The sequence below is a fragment of the Scyliorhinus canicula genome, chromosome 19 (assembly GCF_902713615.1).
Source record: "Scyliorhinus canicula chromosome 19, sScyCan1.1, whole genome shotgun sequence".
NCBI lineage: Eukaryota > Metazoa > Chordata > Chondrichthyes > Carcharhiniformes > Scyliorhinidae > Scyliorhinus > Scyliorhinus canicula.
This window is the reverse complement of record NC_052164.1, coordinates 44,684,933-44,710,771: the sequence shown is the minus strand read 5'-3', so window position 1 is coordinate 44,710,771 and position 25,839 is coordinate 44,684,933. Positions and strand designations below refer to the sequence as shown.

General features: G+C 47.6%; 1 protein-coding gene across 3 annotated transcripts in view; it reads right to left on the bottom strand.

The window, feature by feature from the left end:
* Positions 1-24,282, bottom strand: part of gosr2 (golgi SNAP receptor complex member 2) — an 87,734-nt gene extending 63,452 nt beyond the window's left edge. Inside the window, exon 1 of one of the 3 annotated variants that reach the window (XM_038779862.1) lies at positions 23,872-24,282. In XM_038779862.1, coding sequence (XP_038635790.1) covers positions 23,872-23,900 — 29 coding nt within the window. In that variant the 5' untranslated portion in view covers positions 23,901-24,282. The remainder of the gene's footprint in view (positions 1-23,871) is intronic. The other 2 variants (XM_038779864.1, XM_038779863.1) reach the window with 2 other exon arrangements.
* Between the last annotated feature and the right edge of the window lie 1,557 nt (positions 24,283-25,839).

The following is a 25,839-nucleotide window of genomic DNA, read 5'->3' as shown; positions in this document are numbered from 1 at the left end:
TCTGGGGTGGTCCCGGCGGATTGGAAATTGGCAAACGTGACACCACTGCTAAAAAAGGAGGTAGGCAGAAAGTGGGTAATTATAGGCCAGTTAGCTTAACTTCGGTAGTAGGGAAGATGCTGGAATCTATCATCAAGGAAGAAATAGCAAGGCATCTGGATGGAAATTGTCCCATTGGGCAGACGCAGCATGAGTTCATAAAGGGCAGGTCGTGCCTAACTAATTTAGTGGAATTTTGTGAGGACATTACCAGTGCAGTAGATAACGGGGAGCCAATGGATGTGGTATATCTGGATTTCCAGAAAGCTTTTGACAAGGTGCCACACAAAAGGTTGCTGCATAAGATAAAGATGCATGGCATTAAGGGTAAAGTTGTAGCATGGATAGAGGATTGGTTAATTAATAGAAAGCAATGAGTGGGAATTAATGGCTGTTTCTCTGGTTGGCAATCAGTAGCTAGTGGTGTCCCTCAGGGATCAGTGTTGGGCCCACAATTGTTCACAATTTACAGATAATTTGGAGTTGGGGACCAAATGCAATGTGTCTAAGTTTGCAGACGACACTAAGATGAGTGGTAAAGCAAAAAAGTGCAGAGGATACCGAAGTCTGCAGAGGGATTTGGATAGGTTAAGTGCATGGGCTAGGTTCTGGCAGATAGAATACAATGTTGACAAATGTGAGGTTATCCATTTTGGTAGGAACAGCAGCAAACGGGATTATTATTTAAATGATAAAATATTAAAACATGCTGCTGTGCAGAGAGACGTGGGTGTGCTAGTGCATGAGTCGCAAATAGTTGGTTTACAGGTGCAACAGGTGATTAAGAAGGCAAATGGAGTTTTGTCCTTCATTGCTAGAGGGATGGAGTTTAAGACTAGGGAGGTAATGCTGCAATTGTATAAGGTGTTAGTGAGGCCTCACCTCGATTGTATAAGGTGTTAGTGAGGCCTCACCTCGAGTATTGTGTTCAGTTTTGGTCTCCTTCCTGAGAAAGGATGTACTAGCACTGAAGGGTGTGCAGAAGAGATTCACTAGGTTAATCCCAGAGCTGAAGTGGTTGGATTACGAGGAGAGGTTGAGTAGACTGGCACTGTACTTGTTGGAATTTAGAAGGGTGCGGGGGGGGGATCTTATAGAAACATTTAAAAGTATGAAGGAAATAGATAGGATAGATGCGGACAGGTTGTTTCCCTGGCGGGTGAAAGCAGAACTAGGGGACATAGCCTCAAAATAAGGGGAAGTAGATTTAGGACTGAGTTTAGGAGGAACTTCTTCACCTAAAGGGTTGTGAATCTATGGAATTCCTTGCCCAGTGAAGCAGTTGAGGCTCCTTCATTAAATGTTTTTAAGATAAAGATAGATAGTTTTTTGAAGAATAAAGGGATTAAGGGTTATGGTGTTCGGGCCGGAAAGTGGAGCTGAGTCCACAAAAGATCAGCCATGATCTCATTGAATGGTGGAGCAGGCTCGAGGGCCTACTCCTGCTCCTATTTCATATGTTCTTATATACACACACATTTCAAACTGATCATGATGTACATCTTCATGAAACATAAGGCACCTAGAGTCCACACAAGTTGGGTTAATTTTCAGTATCGTACGACGCAGGAGGAGGCCATTTGTCCCCTCGGGTCTGTGCCAGCTTTTTGAAAGAACTATCCAATTAGTTTCATATTCCAATACATTAATATGAATTTTTTCGCCTTTCCCATTTGAGCGACAAAACCACTGCAATAAACGATTTGCTCTGAAAGCCAAAAATCAAATGCTTAAAACAACAGGGGCTGAAAGATGTGATATTCATGTGCTTCACAGCTTGTGAAAGGAGAATTTTTAAAAATGCAACTCAGTGACAGAATAACAATGTTAGTCAGAGTTTCAGAGAAGAGTAATAAAACTGTTCAAACTCTGTTTACTTGAACTGTGAAAGACATCCAGCAGTACAATTATAGGTTCTGTTCTTCGAAACGTGGATCACTTTTCCAAAGTGCTCTTTGAGCTGTACAACACCAGGGTGAAAGACTGGGCGTTACAGGCTCATCGCTTGTGGTGGCAGTGCTGGGAGCAATTTGAGGTGAAATAAGAATTCACATATTCTGTACTGCTAAAGACTACTTTTCCCCATAGCGTACTGCTACCAATGCTCAAAATACATCCACATTGCAACATCAATACAATAAAAATGTAACTCATAATGACTGCAATTAAATACAAAGTACAAATTACTGTTGAACACCTGAATCAGAAGAGCAAAAGTTCAAGTCCCACTCCAGGTGTAGATACTCTGGGTTGGTTCTCCAGTGCACTGCTAAGGAGAGTGCAGCACTAGGGGGGGGGGGGGGGGGGGGGGGGGGGGGGGGGAGAAGAGGGGGGGGGGAGAAGAGGGGGGGGGAGAGGGGGGGGGGAGAGGGGGGGGGGGAGAGGGGGGGGGAGGGGGGGGGGAGAGGGGGGGGGGAGAGGGGGGAGGAGAGGGGGGGGAGAGGGGGGGAGAGAGGGGGGAGAGAGGGGGGAGAGAGGGGGAGAGAGGGGGGGAGAGGGGGAGGGGGGAGGGGGGGAGGGAGGGGGGAAGGGGGGAAGGGGGGAAGGGGGAAGGGGGGAAGGGGGGAAGGGGGAAGGGGGGGAAGGGGGAAGGGGGGGAAGAGGGGAGGAGGGGAAGGGGGAAGGAGGGAAGGGGGAAGGAGGGAAGGGGGAGGGGGGAGGGGGGGAGGGGGGAAGGGGGGAGGGGGGGAAGGGGGGAAGGGGGGAAGGGGGGAAGGTAGGAAGGGGGGAGGGGGAGGGGGGATGGGGAGGGGGAGGGGGGGGGGAGGGGGAGGGGGGAGGGGGGAGGGGGAGGGGTGGGGAGGGGGTGGGGAGGGGTGGGGGGGGAGGGGTGGGGAGGGGGGAGGGGTGGGGAGGGGTGGGGAGGGGGGAGGGGTGGGGAGGGGGGAGGGGTGGGGAGGGGTGGGGAGGGGGGAGGGAGGGGGGAGGGAGGGGGGAGGGGTGGGGATGGGGAGGGGGGGGGGGTGGGGAGGGGGAGGGGTGGGGAGGGGGAGGGGTGGGGAGGGGGAGGGGTGGGGAGGGGTGGGGAGGGGTGGGGAGGGGTGGGGAGGGGGAGTGGTGGGGAGGGGGAGGGGTGGGGAGGGGTGGGGAGGGGTGGGGAGGGGTGGGGAGGGGTGGGGAGGGGTGGGGAGGGGGGAGGGAGGGGAGGGGGAAGGGAGGGGAGGGGGGAAGGAGGGGAGGGGGAGGGAGGGGAAGGGGGAGGGAGGGAGGGGGCGGGGGAGGGGGAGGGAGGGGGAGGGGGGAGGGAGGGGGAGGGGGGAGGGAGGGGAGGGAGGGGGAGGGAGGGGAGGGAGGGGGAGGGGGGAGGGAGGGGGGAGGGGGAGGGGGGTGCAGGAGTGCTGCGCTGAGGGAGGCGAAGTAGTGCTGCGCTAAGGGCAGTGCAGCACTGAGGGGAGTGCAGCAGCGCAGTGCTGAGGGGGTACAGCGCTGTCATTTTTCAAATAAGACTTTAAACAGAGGCAACTCTCAGGTGGATGGAGAAGATCCCTCGGGAGTATTTCAAAGAAGAAGGGAATCTCCCGAGTGCCCTGGTCAATATTTATTCTTCAATCAATATCAGTACAACAGATTATTTGTTCATTACCTCGTTGCTGTATTAAAATTGGTTACTATCTTTACAACGTTACTAAATTTGAAAAGTACTTCACTGGCTCTAACGTGCTTCGGGACGTCCTGGATCTGTGAAAGGTGCTATATAAACACAAATCACTCTTTTTTTTCTTAATGCAATAGGAACATTGGGCCCAAAAAATACTGCAGTCACCTGGCCATCCCTCAATCAACTATACCTGGAAATATCTATCCAATTATTATTCAAACTTTTCAACACTACCTACCTACCTGCACAGGTTTATTAACTTCTGCATAGTTAAATCGCAGATGTGCCTCCATATTCTCTTGCTTAAATTTAAGACCTACCTTCCTTAACATTGAGATTATGTCTCCTTGATCTAGAGATTTTAAATCTCAAACATATAGCGGCAGAATTTATCTATTCCCTCAAAAATATTGAATGCCTCAAGAACATTTCTCTGAAGTCTTCTCTATTCTCGAGTAAACACATCTCAAGATCTACCCTTGTCGAAAAGGTACCTCACTTTAGGTATCAGTTTGATTGTCCTTTGTTACTCAGTCAACAAAACTGTAGACAGCAAGCTAGATGTGGCCATACTATTGCTTGATGTAGACAGATTAATAGTTCCAGGGTTTTGTGCTCCATCTCACCAGCTATGCATTGTAAGATTTGGTCAGTTTTCCTTATTATTTAAGGATTGGATAATAATAATAACGCCTGTTCGGGGAGGCCGGTACAGGAATTGAACCCGCGCTGCTGGCATTGTTCTGCATTACAAGCCAGCTATTTAGGCCACTGTGCTAAACCTAGCTACATGATTAAAAGAAAAGGTGGAAGGGTTTCGATATTTGGACCAGCATAAGAGAGGAGAACATTAGATTAAACAACTGGTTTCCATGGTCTAATTGCTATGTACAACATCTCACATAGCCTCATACATTATGTGAAGATTGGACTTGAATTTGGACAAACGATTTTTGGATCCAGAGGTAAGTTGTCTCCAGCTGAGTAATGCTAATATTTGGCTTAATAGAAACAATGCCTCCGCTAATATATTGAGGTCAAGCCTCCTTGTTCTAAAGGCTGCCAATCTTAAGCATATTAAGGTTTAATAGTTTTCATGTCCTCTTGCTGCCAACAGCAAATTCTACTCTGTTTTTTGTAACTGAGAATTATAGTACTACTAAAGCACCACTTTGAAGGAACCCAATGACGAGGTGTGGAGGTTATCAGAATTTAAACAGCAGTTAGCAATTTAATGAACATACAAATCATAACAGGTCACAACAAATGGGTCGGTGGGAGGAGTGGGGGGTGCATTTACACTGCATCTCTGCTGCCTGCGCAGGTTATCTTACTGCTTCAGATTGACACCAAACAAGTGTAAATCCTGTGAAGTATCAACACAGACAAAAACGATGCCTGAATTAATGGGGGTGCGGGAAATGTTGCGGGGGGCTCTGGCTCGCTTAGATATATTATACATTTTTAATCCACATTAATTTAACTTTAAATGCTCGGACAGAGCCACCTGCACTATCCAAAAATGTACGTATCAGCTCAAGCCTGAATCTTGTCCAGATCTTGCTGCACATGATCAATGACTGCTTCAGTACTGGAGGAGTCACAAATGGTGCTGAATATTATGCAGTCATCAGCGAACATCCCCACCTCTGACCTTATGATGGAGGAAAGGTCATTGGTGAAGCAGCTGAAGATGGTTGGGTCGAGGAATGCAAGTTGTTCCTGCTCAGGTGCTGTGGAATTTTCTTTATTGTATGAACAGTGCACGTTTCATGGTGCACAAACTACAGAATCTTCCTTAATGAAGTACTGCTTATGCAGGAGCATGAAATAAAGGTCCACGTCTGCGATTAAGTTTAAATTTCAATGGCTGGTATTTCAGTCAGTAAACCTGAAAATCCCCAATAGTGACCCTCAAGCTCCTTAAAACATCAGGTTAATATCTTTTGCAATAGATTCATATTATCTACTGTATGAGTTTTAGGGCAGATCACTTAGGGTCACTTGCCCCCGCCCGCCCTCCCCCCCAACCCCCCTCCCCTACCCCTCAGCCACCTCACCTCACCTGTATTGAATTTGCGTAGCAGTAATTACATTCAGAGTAAGTGGTCACAGTCCTGCAGCCCTCCTCACTGCTTCTCCTCAGTTAGATCTGCGGCACGTTTCTAGCACCTGTCCTATGGGCAGATGTGATTTCCAGCATTCCTTGTAATAACAGTCAACGCAATAGATTGTTTCATTTACTGGCTCCATTTACAATTTAGAAGGAATGAAAACAATTAAAAAGCTGAATTAAATCTGTGTAAACAGAGATGCTCCAGCCCCAGGCTGACAATAAAAATGTCTGCTCTGAATGACTAAACTACAAGGGGACATTGAGCCTCAGGGACACAGGACTACATATAGGGCAACAGATGTGACAATGAGTTAGAGCTTAATGCAATTCAATCAAATAGTTCTCCTGACATAAATAGTGAGAACAAAACTTGTGTGGATCTTGAATGTCAAAATGTTAAGATTGAATTTCTTACTTTGCTGCCAAGCTTTATTTTGCCCTGTAGGTTTTTTAAAAATATTTGTTACTTTTATACAGCTGAGAATGGGAGAGGCAGAATAGGAGCACTGGGAAAGCTCATGGTCTTTCGTGATTTGTGACATGCTGACACCACAACTTTGTTAAGCATAGGATCTGGAGAAATTGAATCTGGAGAAATTGGGAAATGATGTTGCAGCAGTAGCATTTCACATGATGAAAGCAGGTCTCTTAACTCTCGAGCAATGAAGCATAGAACATACAGTGCATAAGCATACCTTAGGGCAGGGTTTTTTTAAACTCAGAGTCGCGACCTGCAGGTGGGTGTCGGGAGGGTTGTGAGCGATCAGTTGTGATGTTCCCGATCGCGGGGAGAAGTTCCCAACTGCCGCGACCGGATTTTAAGAATGCCGACCGCGGGCAGTCCCTAATTGGTTGCGGCTGGTCACCACGCGCAGAACGGTGGGGGGAGGGAGAGACGGACGGACTTGGGCTGATGGGCGTCCACGTGGACGCGATGCTTTGGCCCCAGCTTAGTGCTCCACTCTATTGCTCGTCCTTTGTGCACTCCTCGGCTTGTTCCCCGCCACCGATCGGCAGTATGCTACCTGCAGCTACCAGCACAATGTCCGTTTGCACTCCCACAACGTAAGTACCGGTCGGGAAGTGGTCTGTGACTGGGGTGGATACAGTGAGAGGAGGCCAGGCTAGATTTGTCGGAATACTGATTAAACAAGGCCAGTCAAGGGGGATGACATATGTGAACACTGGAAGAAACCTACAGTCATCACCTTGTGACACCACTCTCTGGAAAGCAGGAAGTAAGTGCTTTTGGTGAGAATGGAGCAGAAGGAGACTTGGATGTTTGGATAGTGCAATGCAGTGGAACCAGTAAGAAATAGTGTGACATTGTCAGTGTTTGACAAGTTACTTCAACTCCCCTAAAGTCATAGTTTGTAAAGTAAAAACAAGATTGTACTTTTTTCTATAATTGTTTAAATTTCTAAAGAAACAGGAATATATATTTTGTTAAATTTAGAGTACCCAATTGTGGGTTTTTTTCCAATTAAGATGCAATTTAGCGTGCCCAATCCACCTACGCTGCACATGTTTGGGTTGTGGGGGTGAAACCCACGCAGACACGGGGAGAATGTGCAAACTCCACACAGAGCTGGGATTCGAACCCGGTTCCTCAGTGCCGAGTCCCAGTGCCAACCACTGCAGCACAAAGAACATAAGAACTAGGAGCAGGAGTAGGCCATCTGACCCCTCGAGCCTGCTCCGCCATTCAATGAGATCATGGCTGATCTTTTTTTCGACTCAGCTCCACTTTCCGGCCCGAACACCATAACCCTTAATCCCTTTATTCTTCAAAAAACTATCTTTATCTTAAAAACATTTAATGAAGGAGCCTCAACTGCTTCACTGGGCAAGGAATTCCATAGATTCACAACCCTTTGGGTGAAGAAGTTCCTCCTAAGATCAGTCCTAAATCTACTTCCCCTTATTTTGAGGCTATGCCCCCAGTTCTGCTTTCACCCGCCAGTGGAAACAACCTGCCTGCATCAATCCTATCTATTCCCTTCATCATTTTATACATTTCTATAAGTTCCCCCCCCCCCCCCCTGCATTTTTCTAAATTCCAACGAGTACAGTCCCAGTCTACTCAACCTCTCCTCGTAATCCAACCACTTCAGCTCTGGGATTAACCTAGTGAATCTCTTCTGCACATCCTCCAGCACCAGTACATACTTTCTCAGGTAAGGAGACCAGAATTGAACACAATACTCCAGGTGTGGCCTCACTAACACTTTATACAATTGCAGCATAACCTCCCTAGTCTTAAACTCCATCCCTCTAGCAATGAAGGACAAAATTATATTTGCCTTCTTAATCACCTGTTGCACCTGTAAACCAACTTTTTGCGACTCATGCACTAGCACACCCAGGTCTCTCTGCACAGCGGCATGTTTTAATATTTTATCATTTAAATAATGATCCCTTTTGCTGTTATTCCTACCAAAATGGATAACCTCAAATTTGCCAACATTGTATTCCATCTGCCAGACCCTAGCCCATTCACTTAACCTAACCAACTCCCTCTGCAGACTTCGGTATCCTCTGCACTTTTTGCTTTACCACTCATCTTAGTGTCATCTGCAAACTTGGACACATTGCACTTGGTCCCCAACTCCAAATCATCTGTGTAAATTGTGAACAATTGTGGCCCAACATTGAACCCTGAAGGACACCACTAGCTACTGATTGCCAACCAGAGAAACACCCATTAATCCCTACTTTTTGCTTTCTATTAATTAACCAATCCTCTATCCATGCTACAACTTTACCCTTAATGCCATGCATCTTTATCTTATGCAGCAATCTTTTGTGTGGCACCTTGTCAAAAGCTTTCTGGAAATCCAGATATACCACATCCATTGGCTCCCCGTTATCTACCGCACTGGTAATGCCCTCAAAAAATTCCACTAAATTAGTTAGGCACGACCTGCCCTTTATGAGCCCATGCTGCGTCTGCCCAATCGGACAATTTCCATCCATGGCACATGCCACCCTAGAAATGGGAATGTATTGAAAACAAAGTTTGTGTGTAAATGGAAGGATGCATATGTTCAACTGAAGTTGTTTTAATTTTTAGCAATAAAAAGTCATAATTTTGGAAAAATTAGGTCTTAGAAATAAAGTTTCAAAGTGAAAAAAGGAATGCCGGCCACGACCGGCCTTTAAATATGAGCGATGAGTCTTTCTGCCAGAAGCAGTGGCAGAAAGAAGATCATGCATCCGGCACGTCAGTGCAAAATCATACAGGTGAGATTCTTCCATTTTGTAGCTGGCAGCAAGAAAGCAACAAGACTGAAGAACTCAAGATGGGTCATTTTGTAATAAGGAAGAGAGGGCCAGTGATACAAATAGACCAGGATTTCACAACTAAATCTGCTGGAGAGAGTTTCCAGGAGAGTCCACAGTAGGACAAGGCAGTGTTGGTGTGAGCTGTATCCCGAGCTCCAGGGCCTCTGGTGAACAAACAATTAAGAAGAAAACCAAATTGGGAACAAAGCAGTATAAAGATGATTTCTTGGGGTATGGCTTTAATTGTGCCCATGGAAATCAGGATGCAAAGCCCATGTCTTATATGCAGGGAAGTACTGACAAATGAAGTTTAAAACCCTCAAATCTTCAAAGGCATTTGAAGACTAAGCATGGAGAGTTCGAGATCAAACCTCTTGATATTTTTCAAAGCATGCATGAAGTACTTAAATCGGCAACTGAAGTCCTTAGCAGAAACGTAACATTGAATGACCAAGCAGGCCCACCTGCCCCATTAAAAATAAGCAATAATATGTGTCGCAAAGGTCGGCTGGCGTGGGTCGTGAACATAGCCGGCATGTCTCGCGAACATCAGCCAGCATGGGTACTGAAGGGCCACCGTTGGTAAAAATGGGTCCCGGGAAAAAAAAGTTTGAAAACACTGCCTTAGGGTGAACAGTGAGCCCCCCTTCCCCACCTCATTCTGCCGTCTAGCACACCCCCAATTTTAATCTCCATCACAAGTGGCTTCACTTTGTCGAAAGTAGTTTATGAGGAGATAAGACAGAGATGCAACTATGCCTCAGATTTTGAAACAGGTCTGTGAGGAAAAGTGTCTTTGTTGTCCAGCTTTATACATCGGACACCGATTTCAAATGTACCCTAGTTCCTCCTGTTCTTGATAACACTGATTCTATTGGCCTTCAGTTCCCCAAACATCTAGTGGCCATTCCTAATATAAGCCCAGATAGAGGATTTTCCACCTGCAATATGCATACAGCAGGTAACGAAATCAAAACTGGCACACTCTCTCACCTTCCTTGCCATGCCACACAGGCAATCCCTCTTCTCTGCTGTTATCCTGAGCTATCTAGCTGTCATGGGAAATGCAGATAAAATAGAAATCCAGGTTCAGCTACCCTCTGATGGTGCAAATCAGCTTTTTACTTGATCGTCATCATTTTGTTGAACATCAAGCAGGTGTGAACATTTAACAAAACTTGTGCTGTGTTAAATAGCATATTGTTTTATAAGAATAGACACATACTACATACTGCCCAATTTACTACTAATTTCTGAAAAGAATAGAAACATACCACATATTGCCCAATTTACTACTAATGGCTGAAACTAATTTAATGTTTTCAGGTTACAAAGTCAAAATGCAAAGTAAAAACAGGGTGATGTTAACGAGAGTTGAAATTGTTATTTAGTGAAGAAATTCATGGTTACAATGCTCTTCTCAATTTCAAAATGTACAGATATGTCAATTACTGGAATGCAGTTTACCTATTCTTTAAAGTGTGTCGTCTGCAAGGCCAGCATTTGTTGCCCATTCCTAATTACCCTTGAACTTAATAGGCCATTTAAGAGGGCAGTTAAGAGTCCAGCACATTCCTGTAGGCCTGGAGTTGCATGTAGTCTAGATAGGCAAGGACGGCAGATTTCAGTCCCTAAAAGGACATTAATGAACCAGATGGGTTTTTGTGAGATTCAATGACAGTTTCATGGCCACTATTACAGAGAATAACATTTTAAAAATATTCCAGACTTTTATTTTTATTAATTCAGCTAAAAGCTGCCATGACAGGATTTGAACCCGTGTCCAAGAGGATAAAAGTTCAGGTGGCATTACCACTATACCACCAAACTATTTCTCTGAAAATAGCTTAACTCAGATATTGATGTTGGCGACGATGCCACAGAGGTCATCACTGACCACAATTAAAAGTATGCTCTTGCCTTTTTTCCGCCACTGCCGGCTTCATTTCAGCTTTCATATCAAATTAATTTTTAAGCCTTCCTGATACTGCACCCGCTGTTAATGGTGGTCAACCGAGGTCCTATGCCTCTGATTAAACAGTAGGGAGTATCCTAGGATAAATGTCTGCCTAAGTACAAGTCTTCAATGCCTAGGTCCATGTCAAAGACATTACTGGGGGGCCCACTGAGCATAATTCTGCCGATTGAAGTTTAAACTTCCCGGGTAAATATTGTGAATGTGCCCGGACTTCCTCAGGATCTCGACAGCAGTGAATGTCTGAAATATTCTCCTCTGTTGTCACCAGAAGATCCAGGCTAAATTTGAAAAACACACAAAAACAACTTTACATCTCTTTATTTTGAATTGATTTCAGCTGGTTTCCTAAGTATTGCTGTTGATCTGCCGATGATATTAAAGATCTAGAGTGGGACCAAGAGCAGTGGAAGCACATTAATCTCAAGTGGGAAAGGCCAGGTCACAGATCCTCAGAAAAATTCAGCTTCCTCAGTCAGATTCAGCAGTTTATCATCCCAGGCATTTCTCTTGATGGGATCACCACCACAAAATTAAAAAACAAAAACAGCCATAGACCAAACTCTCAAAACAGCATAAAAGATACTGTAATCTCTATATAATATATATGTCCCAAAGCTAAATAGGTGTCTCCACCAAAGAACTAGTGAAAGAAAAGACACATTTTAATTTTAAAAACATATAAAGTGGGGATTCTCAGACAGCTACCCACTCATTAGGTTAACCAGCTGAATTAAACCAAACAAACCAAAAAGAGGTCCTCAGTTTGATCCCTGGTCTGTGATGTTATCTGATCTCACCTGTGACACTGGGAAGGGTCCTGCAACTCAGCTCGATGCTACTGGCCTGGGCTAAAGCAGAAAAGGACCAAGAAAATAACAATGCCCGCTCCTTATCAAATCTGTCCTGGTCCACCCACGTCGAAGCTACCACCAAGTATATACCGCTTATGCTTCCTCAGGAAACTAAGGGAAAGTCCATATTAACTCTTACCAACTTTTACAGATGCACCATAGAAAGCATCCTATCGGGCTGCATCGCAGAGTGGTATGGCAACTGCTCGGCCCAAGACCGCAAGAAACTTCAGCGAGTCGTGAATACCTCCTAGTCCATCACACAAACCTGTCTCCCATCCACTGACTCCATCTACACCTCCCGCTGCCTGGGGAAAGCGGGCAGCATAATCAAAGACCCCTCCCACACGGTTTACTCACTCTTCCAACTTCTTCCATTGGGCAGGAGATACAAAAGTCTGAGAACACGCACGAACAGACTCAAAAACAGCTTCTTCCCCGCTGTTACCAGACTCCTAAATGACCCTCTTATGGACTGACCTGATTAACACTTCACCCCTGTATGCTTCACCCAATGCCGGTGTTATGTAATTACATTGTGTACCTTGTGTTGCCCTATTATGTATTTTATTTTATTTTCCTGTACTTAATGATCTGTTGAGTTGCTCACAGAAAAATACTTTTCACTGTACCTCGGTACACGTGATAATAAACAAAATCCAAAATCCAATCCAAGTGCATGTGGCTGAAGGCTGGATCACATACAACTGTGAAGCTATCCTTTGTCAAATAACTATTAAAAGTAAGTAAAGTTGCCATAGTCCCAGATGTCCATAGGCAGCTTTCCCCTTTTGAGGGGAATTGACTTGCAGTGATTTAACCCGAGGAGCACCACACCTCAGGCGAGGGGCAAGTTTGAGGAGGCAGGGCCGTCATGAATAACCTCAGCCGGTACAGGAACCCACGCTGGCGGCCTTGTCTGCAACACAAACTAGCTGTCCACCCAATCGAGCTAGTTATAGTTATACATAACTATATAATAGCACCGAAGAGGTTACCAGAAAGCATGACTGGAACCATGTTGCAGCAAAGAGATATTATGACCATGATTGGAGGAGTGTGCAGTTCGACTAGCCCCACTACTCCACAGGTCGCACCATTAGTTTAAAAGTTTGGTTCACTCATCAAAATGGCCAGTTGTCAACCTTTGCTACTGTTACCCAGAATAAACAATACGTGACCAGGCAGCTTCAATGAGAAACAAACTGCTCATTATAAAACCAGTCTTGTCGAATAGAAAGGCAAAGCTTATTAACAGTATGAAACATCAAAGTATACAAATTGCTCTTTCAAGACACCCTAAGACTCATGCACACAAGAACAAAATTAGAAGAATTATGCCAAAGTTTAAAAGTCAATGGTTCAAGGGAAAAGGGAAGATGGTGGAGTCCTTGAAATGCCTCCAGTTATCCAGGTGGTCTCTCAGCACTGATTTGAGAAACAATCGCTAACTCTTGCACTATGTTTCAGGCGGGCTCTAGGAACATTTGCAGGTTCTCTATTGCAGTACGTAGCCGCTCAGACACAGTTTATATTAAATTCTGGCTATGAACCGGCACTGAACTACAAAAAGGCTGTCTTCTTTTAACAAGGTCCTTCAACTCTCAAAGCAAAACTAAAACCAATTTTTAAACACAGGTTCTCCAGGCAAGGTTTTTTCAGAGCCATAAACTACCACGTGACCCCCCCCTTTGTACACAGTCCACCGGGGTCAAGAGGTTTCCAGCTTCCTCAAAACTGCTTAATTATCTTTTCTTGTAAAAGGATGTTTCTTTTCCAGGAATAGCAATCAGTGTCAGAGTCCTCCATTGACCCTTTAACGGACAATGGGCAGGATTCTCCGACCATCCGTGCCGGAATCGCGCCCGGCACGGGGGCGGAGAATAGCCATTCACACCGGAAATCCGGCAAGACTGCATTTCCGCAATTCTCCATGGACCCTCCAGTCCCGCGCGCGCGGTTGATGTTGGAACAGGGCCCCCGTGCCGATTCTCCGCGGTTGACCAGCCGAACTCCCGCCAGCGTGGTTTACATGTGGTACCACCCGGCGGGAGCTGGGACCCGCGGCCGCGATGGCAGTCCTCGTGGGGGGGCGAGGGGTATCTGGCTCCGGGGGGGGGGGCCTCAGCAGTGGCCAGACCTGCGATCGGGGGCCACCGATCGGTGGGCCATCGTGATCTGGGAGGGACCTACCTTACTCCATGTGGGCCTGCAGTGTGGCTCCGCTACGTCGGCGGCGCCCGCGCCGAAGTGGGCCTTCGCACGCATGGGCGGACCCGCTTGCGTCTGCCATGCGCATGCACGGCCGTGCGGTCTGGCTAGCTTCAGCTGAGGGACGCACGCCGGGGCTCTGCTAGCCCCCTGGAAAACGGAGAATCACCTCGGACCTTCGAGGAAAATGTTCAGAGTGATTCTCGCCCATTTTCCGGCGGGCGTGGGGACTTAGTCACCAGAAGGGAGAATCCTGCCCAATGTCTTTCAAAACACAGATTCTTCCAGAATGTTCTGAGTGTTTGAAGATGAACCATTTTCTCTGATTAAAGTGTTCATTAAAGTGACCAGGCCTTCTGGAAAGGGTAAAATTGGTAAAGTTGAGGGTGGGGGGCGGAGAGAGAGAGAGAGAGAGACAGAGGCAGTGTGAGTTTAACCTGACAAATTAATGAACTTTCATCAATTCTTCACCCAAATATGCTTTTGAGCTAAAATGTTGGCAATCATCCCTCCTGTTAACACATTAGAATTTGTAATTTCTAGGTTTTCCTACATGGAACTAGCTTTTTTCATTCTTTCATTGGATAGGAATATCACTGGCAGGAGCAGCATTTGATCCCTAATTGCCCCCGGGAAGTTGGTGGCGAACCACCTTCTTGAACTGCAACAGTCCATCTGGTATTGGTACACCAACAGTGCTGTTGAAGGGAGTTCCAGAATCATGACACGCCGAAGGTAATGGCAATATAGTTCTAAGTCAGGATGGTGGGCAGCTTGTGGGTGATGCTCTCATGCATTCGCTGTCCTTCCACGTTGTGAGAGGTCATGGGATTGGAAGGTGCTGCGAAGGAGCCTTCATGAGTAGAGTATTTAGTGTTGCTACAATGCGTTGGTGGTGGAAGGAGTGAATGTTTAAGTTGGTGAATTGGATGCCAATCAACAGACTACTTTGTCCTGGATGGTGTTGAGTTTCTTGAGTGGTTGGAGCTACCCTCATTCAGACAAGTGGAGAGTATTCCATCATACGCCGGATGACAAGTGGAGAGTATTCCATTATACGCTGGACTTGTGCCTGATGGACCGGCTTTGGAGAGTCAGACGATGAGTTACTAATCACAGAATTCCCAACCTCTGACCTGTCCTCGTCGTCAAACACAACCATCTTCCTTTGTGCTAGATATGACTCCAACAAGTAGAGCTTTCTCTCAATTCCCACTGGCTTCAATTTTCCAGGGTTCCACAATGCCACACTTTGTCAAGTACTGTCTTGATGTCAAGGGCAGTCACTCTCACCTCGGGCGTTCAGCTCTTTGCCCATGTTTCGACCAAGGATGTCATGACATCAGAAGTGTGGCTCTGGCGGAGGCCAAACTGAGGGTCAGTGAGCAGGTTATTGCAATGTAAGTGCCGCTTGATAGCACGATTAACAACATCGTCCATTGTCGTGCGATTGATCAAGGGAGGCTGAAGAGGCAGTAATTGGCCAGGTTGGATTTGTCATACTTTTTTGTGGGCAGTACCTACCTGGGCAACTTCCCACACCGTCGGGTAGCATCAGTGTTATAACTGTACTGGAGAACTTGGCTTTGGTGCAGTTGGTTTTGGAGCTCAGTCTTATTGCCAGGATGTTGTCAGGGCACAGAGCCTTGACAGTATCCTGTGCCTTCAACTGTTTTTAATGTCACATTGCATGAATCGAATTCGCTGAAGACAGGCATCTGTGATTCTGGAGATCTCAGGAGGACACCAAGCTGGATCATCCACTCAGCACTTCTGACTGAAGATGGTTGCAAACACAGACAAACAATCCAAATCTGAGCCAATCCGTGCAATTTGTTTAATCCTTTAAGTATGTCCTACCCTTTTTTGAAAGTTACTATTGAATTAATTTCCAACAGTCAGGCAATAAGTACATTTCAAATCATAAAATCTTAATGTGTATTTTATTTTCTCATTTTGCCAATTAACTGAAGTCTGTGTTCTCTGGTTACCAATGTACCCGTCAGCAGATACAGCTTCTTCTTCATTATTTTAAACACAATAGTGTATTATTTTTAACACTACTTCAGCCACCAGCCTGGAATCTGCTCTTCAATGGTTAGTGTAGATCAGTGCTGGGCAACCTGTGGCCCCTGACTGTTGTTCATGCCCAGGGTTGCCACATTCTGCTGATTTTCATCCGCATCGTTTTTTTCCTACCAGTATGACAGGAGTGATACATACACATGTAAAGCAAGGGCAAGTGAAGTGAGCTGCATGCGGATTGCTCACAACTCTAGACGCAGAAGGAGCGGCCCACTGAGATGAAAGAGGGACACTCAGCGTTCACTAACTAGCCTAGGTTGCCCAACATTAGTGTAGAGGTTCCGTATAAACTAGACAACCCAAATCTGAGCCAATCCATCTCAGAAACAACGATCCATTGATTTCCTCCAGAGACATGTTCCAACAGTACGGTGTCTCACTTATACCAAAACCAGCATAATCTGCAGTGGTGGTCACAGCAGTGGGAGGGGGTAAAGAGACAGCACAGACTTAGATTATCGTGGAGAAGATCAGAGAATGATGTGCCAGGTTTCTTTTCCATATACAATAAATGTACCCCATACAAATCTGCCAATGGCTCACCGCTCAGCACGAAGGTCAAGTCAAAGTGGAAATAAGGAACAGGCCCCATAATTCCCCACCAAACCAGAAAGATGCAGATTTGTTCAAACCCATCCTAAGACCATCCACACCCCAGAGAGAAGCAGCACTCGTGTCATTTCTTTTCTGCAGCTGTGCAGTATTATGTGAGAATGGAAAATACTCATTCAAGAACTTCCTTAAAGTTTATAGGGTAGCTATTCTAACCAGAATTAAAGCCTAAACATTTACCTTATATCTTTGAATCACAGTTAATTAGAGACATGGTATTGCAGGAAAGTTGCCACATCTTTAAGACCAAGTATATCAGTGTGGTACTGAGCCCGACAGACCACTGGACTTGATTGCTGGTTTGTGCAGAGTGAGCAGTTTCTTTGCTGCAACTAGCTTCACGCCCACTGGGGAAGGCAAGAAAAAAATATAAATCAGGCCATGTCTGCCCGACTCTGATCACTGTCCAGGGACTGCTGCTGCAGAGTGCAAGTGTGCACAGAATGATGGGCGAAAACAGGACTGGGCTCAGCTGTGACCTCGCCCAGGGTCAAACAGCCTGTCAACACTCACTACCTCAGCTCACATACAAACACTGCCTTTGGAGGAATGACCGTGCTGGTGGAACCAGCCCAGCAAGAGTCACTGTGTCAGCAGACAAGGCAAGAATTTTTTGAAGAAAGGATAGCAAAACGCGAGATTCACAGCAGATGTCCCGCCTAAATTTAATCGTAGGAGGTGGAGTAAGAGATAATCAGTAGAAAACAAAATTAAGAAAGCCAGGCAGCCTAGTGTCCATTTTCTCAAAAGAAATGGGAAAAACTGATAGAAATTAATCCTGATAGGATAATCAACACGATCCAATTTCATAGGGAGCTGATGGTAACAGCCCTTTAGCATGCTTGGATTGTTTCCAAGCTGCTGGAAGACTTGCAACCATTGAGTGCATGTGGAAGTCCCAAAAACTTAACCTAGTTCTCACCAGGTCAGATTAGGTGAGACTACTCAGAAGGGTATCACAAGGATAACCCTGTGCATCAGTTCATCTACAGTTCTCACTCGACTTACTGGGCCCAACTAAATTTCTCTTGAATAAGGCAGCTCAACTTTCCTTTTGTCCCAAATCTGAGAAATGTTGCAATCAGGTGAGATTGGTCTTCATCCCATTCTTCTCATGAATTTCAGGAGGCCACAACTTCCTTTTTCCTTCTGAAGAAAAGGAAGTGTACCAATGAAACCTTTTTTAAAATTAATTTTACAGGATGTGGCATCGCTGGCTAGGCCAGCATTTATAGGCCATCCTCAATGGTCCTTGAGAAGGTTGCGGTGAGACTCCTTCTTCAACTGCTGCATCCACAGTGCTTTCAGAGAGGGAGTTCCAGGATTTTTCCCAGCAGCAGTGAGGGAAAGGCGATATATTCCAAATCAGGATGGTGAGTGACTTGGAAGGAAACACCAGGTGGTGGTGCTCCCCTGTTATCTGCTGACCTGCTGACCTTGTCCTTCTAGATGGCAGCGATCATGGGTTTAGAAGGGGCTGCTCAAGGAGAGTTAGGGATCTTGTAGATGGTATACATGCTTGCTGCTGAGTGTCGGTTGTGGAAGGAGTGAATGTTTGTGGAAGGGGCGCCAATCAAGTGGACTGCTTTGTCCTGAATGTTGTCGTGCTTGAGTGTTGTTGGAGCTGCAGTCATCCAGTCAATTTGAGAGTATTCCATCACACTCCTGACTTGTGCCTTGTAGGTGGTGGACAAGTTTTGGGGATCAAGTGATGAGTTACTCACATCAGGATTCATAGCTCTGACCTGCTCTGATAACCACAGTATTTATATGGTTAGACCAGTTCAGTTTCTAGTCAATGATAACCCCCAGTATGTTGTTTGTGGGAGATTCAGCGATGGCAATGCCATTCAATGCCATGGGGCGGTGATCAGATTCTCTCTTGTTGAAGATGATCATTGCCTGGCAGTTGTGTGCCGCGAATGTTATTTGCCACTCGTCAGCCCAAGCCTGAATATTGTCCAGGTCTTGCCGCATTTGGACATGGAATGCTTCCATATCTGATGAGTCGTGAATGGTGCTGAACAATAGTGAAATTGCCCACTTCTGACCTTTTAATAGAAGGAATGTCATTGATGAGGCAGCTAAAGATGGTTCTAGGACACAACCCAGAGGAAACCCTGTAGTCATGTCCAGGAACTGAGATGATTGATCTCTAACCATTGCAACCACTTGCTTTGTGCTAAATATGACTCCAACCAGCGGAAAGATGTGCAGTGTAGGTGAATTGACCACGCTAAATTGCCCCTTAATTGAAAAAAAAAGAATTGTGAACTCTAAATTTATTTTAAAAAGGAAAAGATAACACTCATAGCTGGATGTGCCAGGACTGCAGAGCTTAGATCTGATGCGTTTATTGTGGAATCGCTTAGCTCTGTATATTACTTGCTGCTTATGCTGTTTGGCACACAAGTAGTCTGGGCTAATTCACTGGCTTTTAAAGCAGACCAAGGCAGGCCAGCAGCACAGTTCAATTCCCGTACCAGCCTTCCCGAACAGGCGCTGGAATGTGGCGACTAGGGGCTTTTCACACTAACTTCATTGAAGCCGACTTGTGACAAGAAGAGATTTTCATTTCATTTCACCAGGTTGACATCTCATTTTATTTATGCCTGGTGTTGCTCCTGACCAGGGCCGGCTCAAGGCACCGGCAACTCGGGCAGTCGCCCGGGGTGCCATGTGCTAGGGGGCGCCAGCGCATGCGCGGTGGCCGCCCTCCCCCGCTGTGGCCGCCCTCCCCCAGGGCGCCCCCCCCCCGGTCCGCCCCCCCCTCCGGTCCGCTCCCCCCTCCGGTCCGCTCCCCCCCCCCCCCCCCCCGGGTCCGCCCCCCCCCGCCCTCTCCTCGGGTCCGCCCCCCCCCCGCCCTCCCCTCGGGTCCGCCCCCCCCCCGCCCTCCCCTCGGGTCCGCCGCCCCCCCCCCCGCCGGGTCCGCCCCGGCCCCCCCCCAGGGCCCCCCCAGGCCCCGCCCCCCAGGCCCCGGCCCCCCCAGGGCGCCGAAGTTCAGCTTGCCCGGGGCGCCAGCAACCCTAGGGCTGGCGCTGCTCCTGGCATGCTCTCCTGCACGCTTCATTGAATCAGGGTTGCTCCTCTGGCTTGGGGGTAATGGTAGAGTAGGGGAAATGTTGGGCCATGAAGTTAGATTGTGGTCGAGTACAATCCGGCTGATGGCCCACAGAACCTCATGGATGCCAAGTCTTAGAACATAGAACATAGAACAGTACAGCACAGAACAGGCCCTTCGGCCCTCAATGTTGTGCCGAGCCATGATCACCCTACTCAAACCCACGTATCCACCCTATACCCGTAACCCAACAACCCCCCCCCCATTAACCTTACTTTTTTTAGGACACTACGGGCAATTTAGCATGGCCAATCTACCTAACCCGCACATCTTTGGACTGTGGGAGGAAACCGGAGCACCCGGAGGAAACCCACGCACACAGGGGGAGGACGTGCAGACTCCACACAGACAGTGACCCAGCCGGGAATCGAACCTGGGACCCTGGAGCTGTGAAGCATTTATGCTAACCACCATGCTACCCTGCTGCCCCAAAGGTTGCTAGATCTGTTCAAACTCTATTCCATTTAGCATGGTGATAGCGCAACAAATATTTCGGCAATAGTACGGAGGACTTGTGTTCCAGAGCTTTCTGCACCCCTAGCCAAGCTGTTCCAGTACAGCTACAACACTGGCATCTACCGGCAATGTGGAAAATTACCCAGATGTGTCCTGTGCACAAGAAACAGGACAAATCCAACCCAGCAGCAGGTAACTGGGAACCCGACCACCTGGAGGTTCCCCTCCAAGTCGCTCACCACCCGTACTTGGAAACATATCGCTGTTCCATCACTGTTGCTAGATCAAAATCCTGGAACTCCCTCCCTAACAGTACTGTCAGTGTACCTACACCTCAGGAACTGCAGCAGTTCAAGAAGGCAGCTCACTACCACCTTCTGAAGGGCAACTAGGGATGAGCAATAAATGCTGGCCTAACCAGTGACACTCACATCCCATAAATTAATTTTTAAAAAGGCCGAAGGGAGGCAACATTAGATGGGTGAAAAGCAAACTGCACCTCTAAATAGTTTCGGTTTTCCAAGCAGATTACTAGGTGCAGAAATGTTGCTATGATCTCATGCTGTGATGCAACAATTTCACTTGTAGTCCATTATATAAATAATCCATTCGGCGTAGCCCGCTGACATTGACACAATACATGTCATCCACTGAGAGAACAGATGGAGACTGCTGAATCACAGACATGCAATGCCCCAAACTGATTCAACATCAGCCAGCCGTCTGTGGATGATCCTAAACCAACAGTGGATCCAATGCAGCTGCAACTCATTCATCAGCTACTTTGAGGGTTTTTGGGACAAGTGTATGCACGATGCAGACATACTATAGGAGACTGAAACCTGGGATATATTGGTGCCAGTTACAACAGAAGGCAACAGAGATGGATAACAAAACAATTCTTTAGAGCTCCATAGACAACTAAACTAATCCATGACAGGCTTTCTTGTAACTGCACTTCCACAGATACCAATGCCCTCACAAGTGCATTATTTTTATAAAGCTGAGAAAAATAGTCTATGTGGGAGCGGGGGCTGATCAGAACATCCATTCAATTATCAATGTACCCTACATGATGTTGTGTGTTTGACAATTTATGTACTCATTCATGGGATGTGGACATCGCTGGCTAGGCCAGCATTTATTGTCCATCCCTACTTGCCCTTGATTAAGTGGTGGTGAGCTGCCTTCTTGAAGCTCTGTAATCCATGTGGTGTAAATACACCCCAGTGCTGTTAAGGATGGAGTTTGTACCTAAATACTTGTAACATATAATCAGGTGAGCCGGTGCTGTGACACAAGCTGTCACAAAACCAATTCACTCAGCTCAGTTTGGAGTACGTATTTGAATATGGAGAGAGCAGGCAAGAGACAACTGATAGCCCTAGTACTAAACGGTACAGTGAAGGAGGGGAAAGCATTATAAACTAGAATGTCAAAGGATTGCCAACTCTCCCGGAAAAGCTGGGAATCTATTGGAATCGGCATCAATCTCCTGGTGGCCAAAGAAAGCATTCCAGAAGATTTTACAACAATATTTTAAAGAAATCAATCCCATAATTTGTCAGTAGTAACCACCATGTAGAGAAAAAAAACCACAGCTCCCATCACGAGACCCGCAATGACATCACATCAAATTCAAACCTTGAACCAAAAAAGAGGCCAGGAGGATTCCGATTGGTCGGGCTGAAATTAGATTGACGAGCTTGAATTTCATTTAAGAATGAGGGCGAGTCAAAAGTTTTAGTCTGAGGGTGATGGGTGCAAGCGCCGTTCGGATCAGTTCATTTCATTAAAAATAGAGAGGAAAAATATATATTTTCTCCTCACTTTTGGCAGCTTTTAATATCCCAGTTTGCAGGGGCGGCATGGTGGCCCAGTGATTAGCACTGCTGCCTCACGGCGCTGAGGACACGGGTTTGATCGGGGCTCCGGGTCATTGTCATGTGGAGTTTTCACATTCTCCTCGCAAATGCGTGGCAAGACAACATCTGGAGTACTGAGTGCAGTTTTGGTCTCCACATTTAAGAAGGATATACTCACAATGGAGGTGGTACAGGTTAGTTTCACTAAAATGGGTCTTGTGATGAGGCTGGGTAAATTGGGTTTATATATTCTCTGGTGTTTAGAAGAATGACTGGGGATCTTGATTAAATCTACAAAATTCTAAAAGGGCTTGATAGGTTGGACCAGGCATTGTCCGCGACCGCGGGTGGGTCGCGGGCGAGTGTCGGGAAGGTCGCGGAGCCGTCCGTCGCAGCGCTCCCGATGTCACAAATCTGCACGCAACAGCCGCAGCAGTCAGCTGTTAATAACGCCGGCTGCAAGCGGCCTTCAAAATGGCCGCGAACATGTAAACAAAATGCGACCGCACTGCGCATGCATGCCGAATCATCGACACGCATGTGCAAAACTATGTGCATGAGTGCCGATGATCGGGCACGCATGCGCAGTGCGGCCGCTTTTTTTTTCAATGGCCGCAGCTTTTTTTTTACAAGTTCGGGGGGGGGGGTTTTATTTGATGAAATGTTACAGTAAAAAAATGCAGAATTTTGGACAGATGGAGGCTCCATACTTTCCGACACTGGAAGGCCTCACCTTCATCCAACAGGCTCCATTGGAGGAGCGTGTACGAGGGCCAAAGGGACCTAAAACCATTTCCTCTATTTTCGTCAGCAGCAAACAAGGCAAGAGAAAATGGTGGGTCGCACAGGCGGGCCGGTGCGAGTCCCGAATGCGGGCCGGGTTGTGTCCCCGAGGCCGGCCGGTGTGGGTCCCCGAGGCCGGCCGGTGTGGGTCCCCGAGGCCGGCCGGTGTGGGTCCCCGAGGCCGGCCGGTGTGGGTCCCGGAGGTCGGCCGGGTTGGGTCCCGAAGGTCGGCCGGTTGGTAAAAACAGGTCCCTGGAAAAAAAGTCTGAAGAACACTGGGTTGGACTCAGAGATTGTTTCCGCTGGTGGGGGAATCTAAGACACGGAAGCACAGATCATTTAGGTGCCGCATGTCCCTCTCTTCTTTGCGTTGGCGAGGGTGTTGAGCAGTTCTGGCTTATGGAGCAGGGTAGTGAGGGGGAGGGTGGAGAATTAGGGAGTCTCTGTTTGCGGATGATTTGCAGCTGTATATTTCGGACTCATCGGTGAGGGACATAACGCGTTGCTCGGAAAAATTGGGGCGTTTGCGGGATATAAATTGAATTTAGGGAAGAGTGAGTATTCTGTCGTGTTGAGGCAGGAGTGCTACTTCGGTTGGCGACAACTCATTTTAGGTACTTGGGGGTGCAGGTAGCACAGGACTGGTACGGCTTTGTAAGCTAAATTTCACCATCCTGGTGGGGAAGGTGAATGAGGATCTGGGGAGATGGGATAGTCTCCCTTTGTCGCTGGCTGGCCGAGTGCACACAGTCAAAATGGAAACCTGAGCAACCCCAAGAACTCCCCCCCCCCGGCCGCCCCCGGACACCGCAAACCTGCAGACTCCCCATACCCAGGCCGCCCCGCTCCCTTGTCAGCGGCCGCCACTTACTTATTGGTCTGCCGGTAGAGCGTATCCATCCCGGGAGCGAATAGGGCCGAGGCCTGGGGGCTCGGTCCTGGTCCGGGATCCGGGCTCCGGCCTCTCTCTCCGCCTCAGGAACACGTCAGCAGTCGCTGCCTCAGGCCCCCGCCCCCGCCGCCGTGGTGCTGATGGTTACTGTGGAAGCGGCTCCCGCTCTCACTCCCTGTCCCCCGCGGCTCTCCGGGTTTATCGGCGGTTTGCTCCCCGTTCCCTCCAATTACCGGGAAACCCCCGCCCGCGGAATGTACCGGCACCGAGAAGACACCCTCACTGTCAGGACCCCATTGTCCCGGACTCCGGGACCTCATCAGAAACTGGATCTGGATCCGGATCAGAGACTGGCTCCGGACCAGAAACTGGATCTGGATCAGAGACTGGATTCGGATCAGAGACTGGAACTGGATCGGGATCAGAAACAGGATCCGGAGCAGAGACTGGAACTGGGTCCGGATCAGAAACTGGATCTGGATCAGAGACTGGATCCGAATCATCCGGAGCAGAGACTGGAACTGGGTCCGGATCAGAAACTGGATCTGGATCAGAGATTGGATCTGGATCAGAAACTGGATCCGGATCCGAAACTGGATCCGGATCAGAGACTGGAACTGGATCTGGATCAGAAACAGGATCCGGAGCAGAGACTGGAACTGGGTCCAGATCAGAGATTGGATCTGGATCAGAGATTGGATCTGGATCAGAAACTGAATCTGGATCAGAAACTGGATCCGGATCAGAAACTGGATCCGGATCAGAAACTGGATCCGGATCAGAGACTGGATCTGGATCAGAGACAGGATCCGGAGCAGAGACTGGAACTGGGTCCAGATCAGAATCTGGATCAGAGACTGGATCCGGATCAGAGATTGGATCTGGATCAGAAATTGAATCTGGATCAGAAACTGGATCCGGATCAGAAACTGGATCCGGATCAGAAACTGGAACTGGACCCAGATCGGAGACTGGATCTGGATCAGGAACTGGATCCAGATAAGAGACTGGATCCGGATCAGAGACTGGATCTGGATCAGAAACAGGATCCGGAGCAGAGACTGGAACTGGGTCCAGATCAGAAACTGGATCTGGATCAGAGATTGGATCTGGATCAGAAACTGGATCCGGATCAGAAACTGGATCCGGATCAGAAACTGGATCTGGATCAGAAACTGGAACTGGACCCAGATCGGAGACTGGTTCCAGATCAGAAACTGGATCCGGATAAGAGACTGGAGCAGATCCGGATCAGAGTCTGGAGTGGATCCGGATCAGAGACTAGCAGGATCTGGATCAAAGACTGGAGTGCATCCAGATCAGAGACTGGGACACATGCAAGTTAGAGACTGTAGCACATCGAGATCAGAGCCTGAAGCGGGATCCGGATCAGAGACTACAGCGGGATCCGGATCAGAGACTGGAGCAGTATCAAAGACAGGAGCAGAGACTGGATTGGATCTGGATCAGAGACTGGTTCGGATCCCGATCAGAGACTGGTGGAATCAGAGACTGGAGCGCTTCCAGATCAGAGACTGGATCCAGATCAGGGACTGGATCAGATCTGGATCAGAGACTGGAACCAGACCAGATCATAGACTGGAGTGGATCCGAATCAGAGACTGAATCCAGATCAGAAAATGGAGCGGGATCTGGACAGAGACTGGACCGGGATCCAGATCAGAAACTGGAGCAGGATCGGAGACTGGAGCTAATCCAGATCAGAGACTGGATTGGGTCTGGATCAGAGATAGGTTCGAATCTGGATCGGAGACTGGAGCACATCCAAATCAGAGACTGGATCCAGATCAGAGACTGGAGCGGATCTAAATCAGATAATGGAGCAGATCCGGGTCAGAGAATGGTGGGATCAGAGACTTGAGCACATCCAGAGCAGAGACTGGATCCGGATCAGAGACTGGGTCAGATCCGTATCAGAGACTAGTA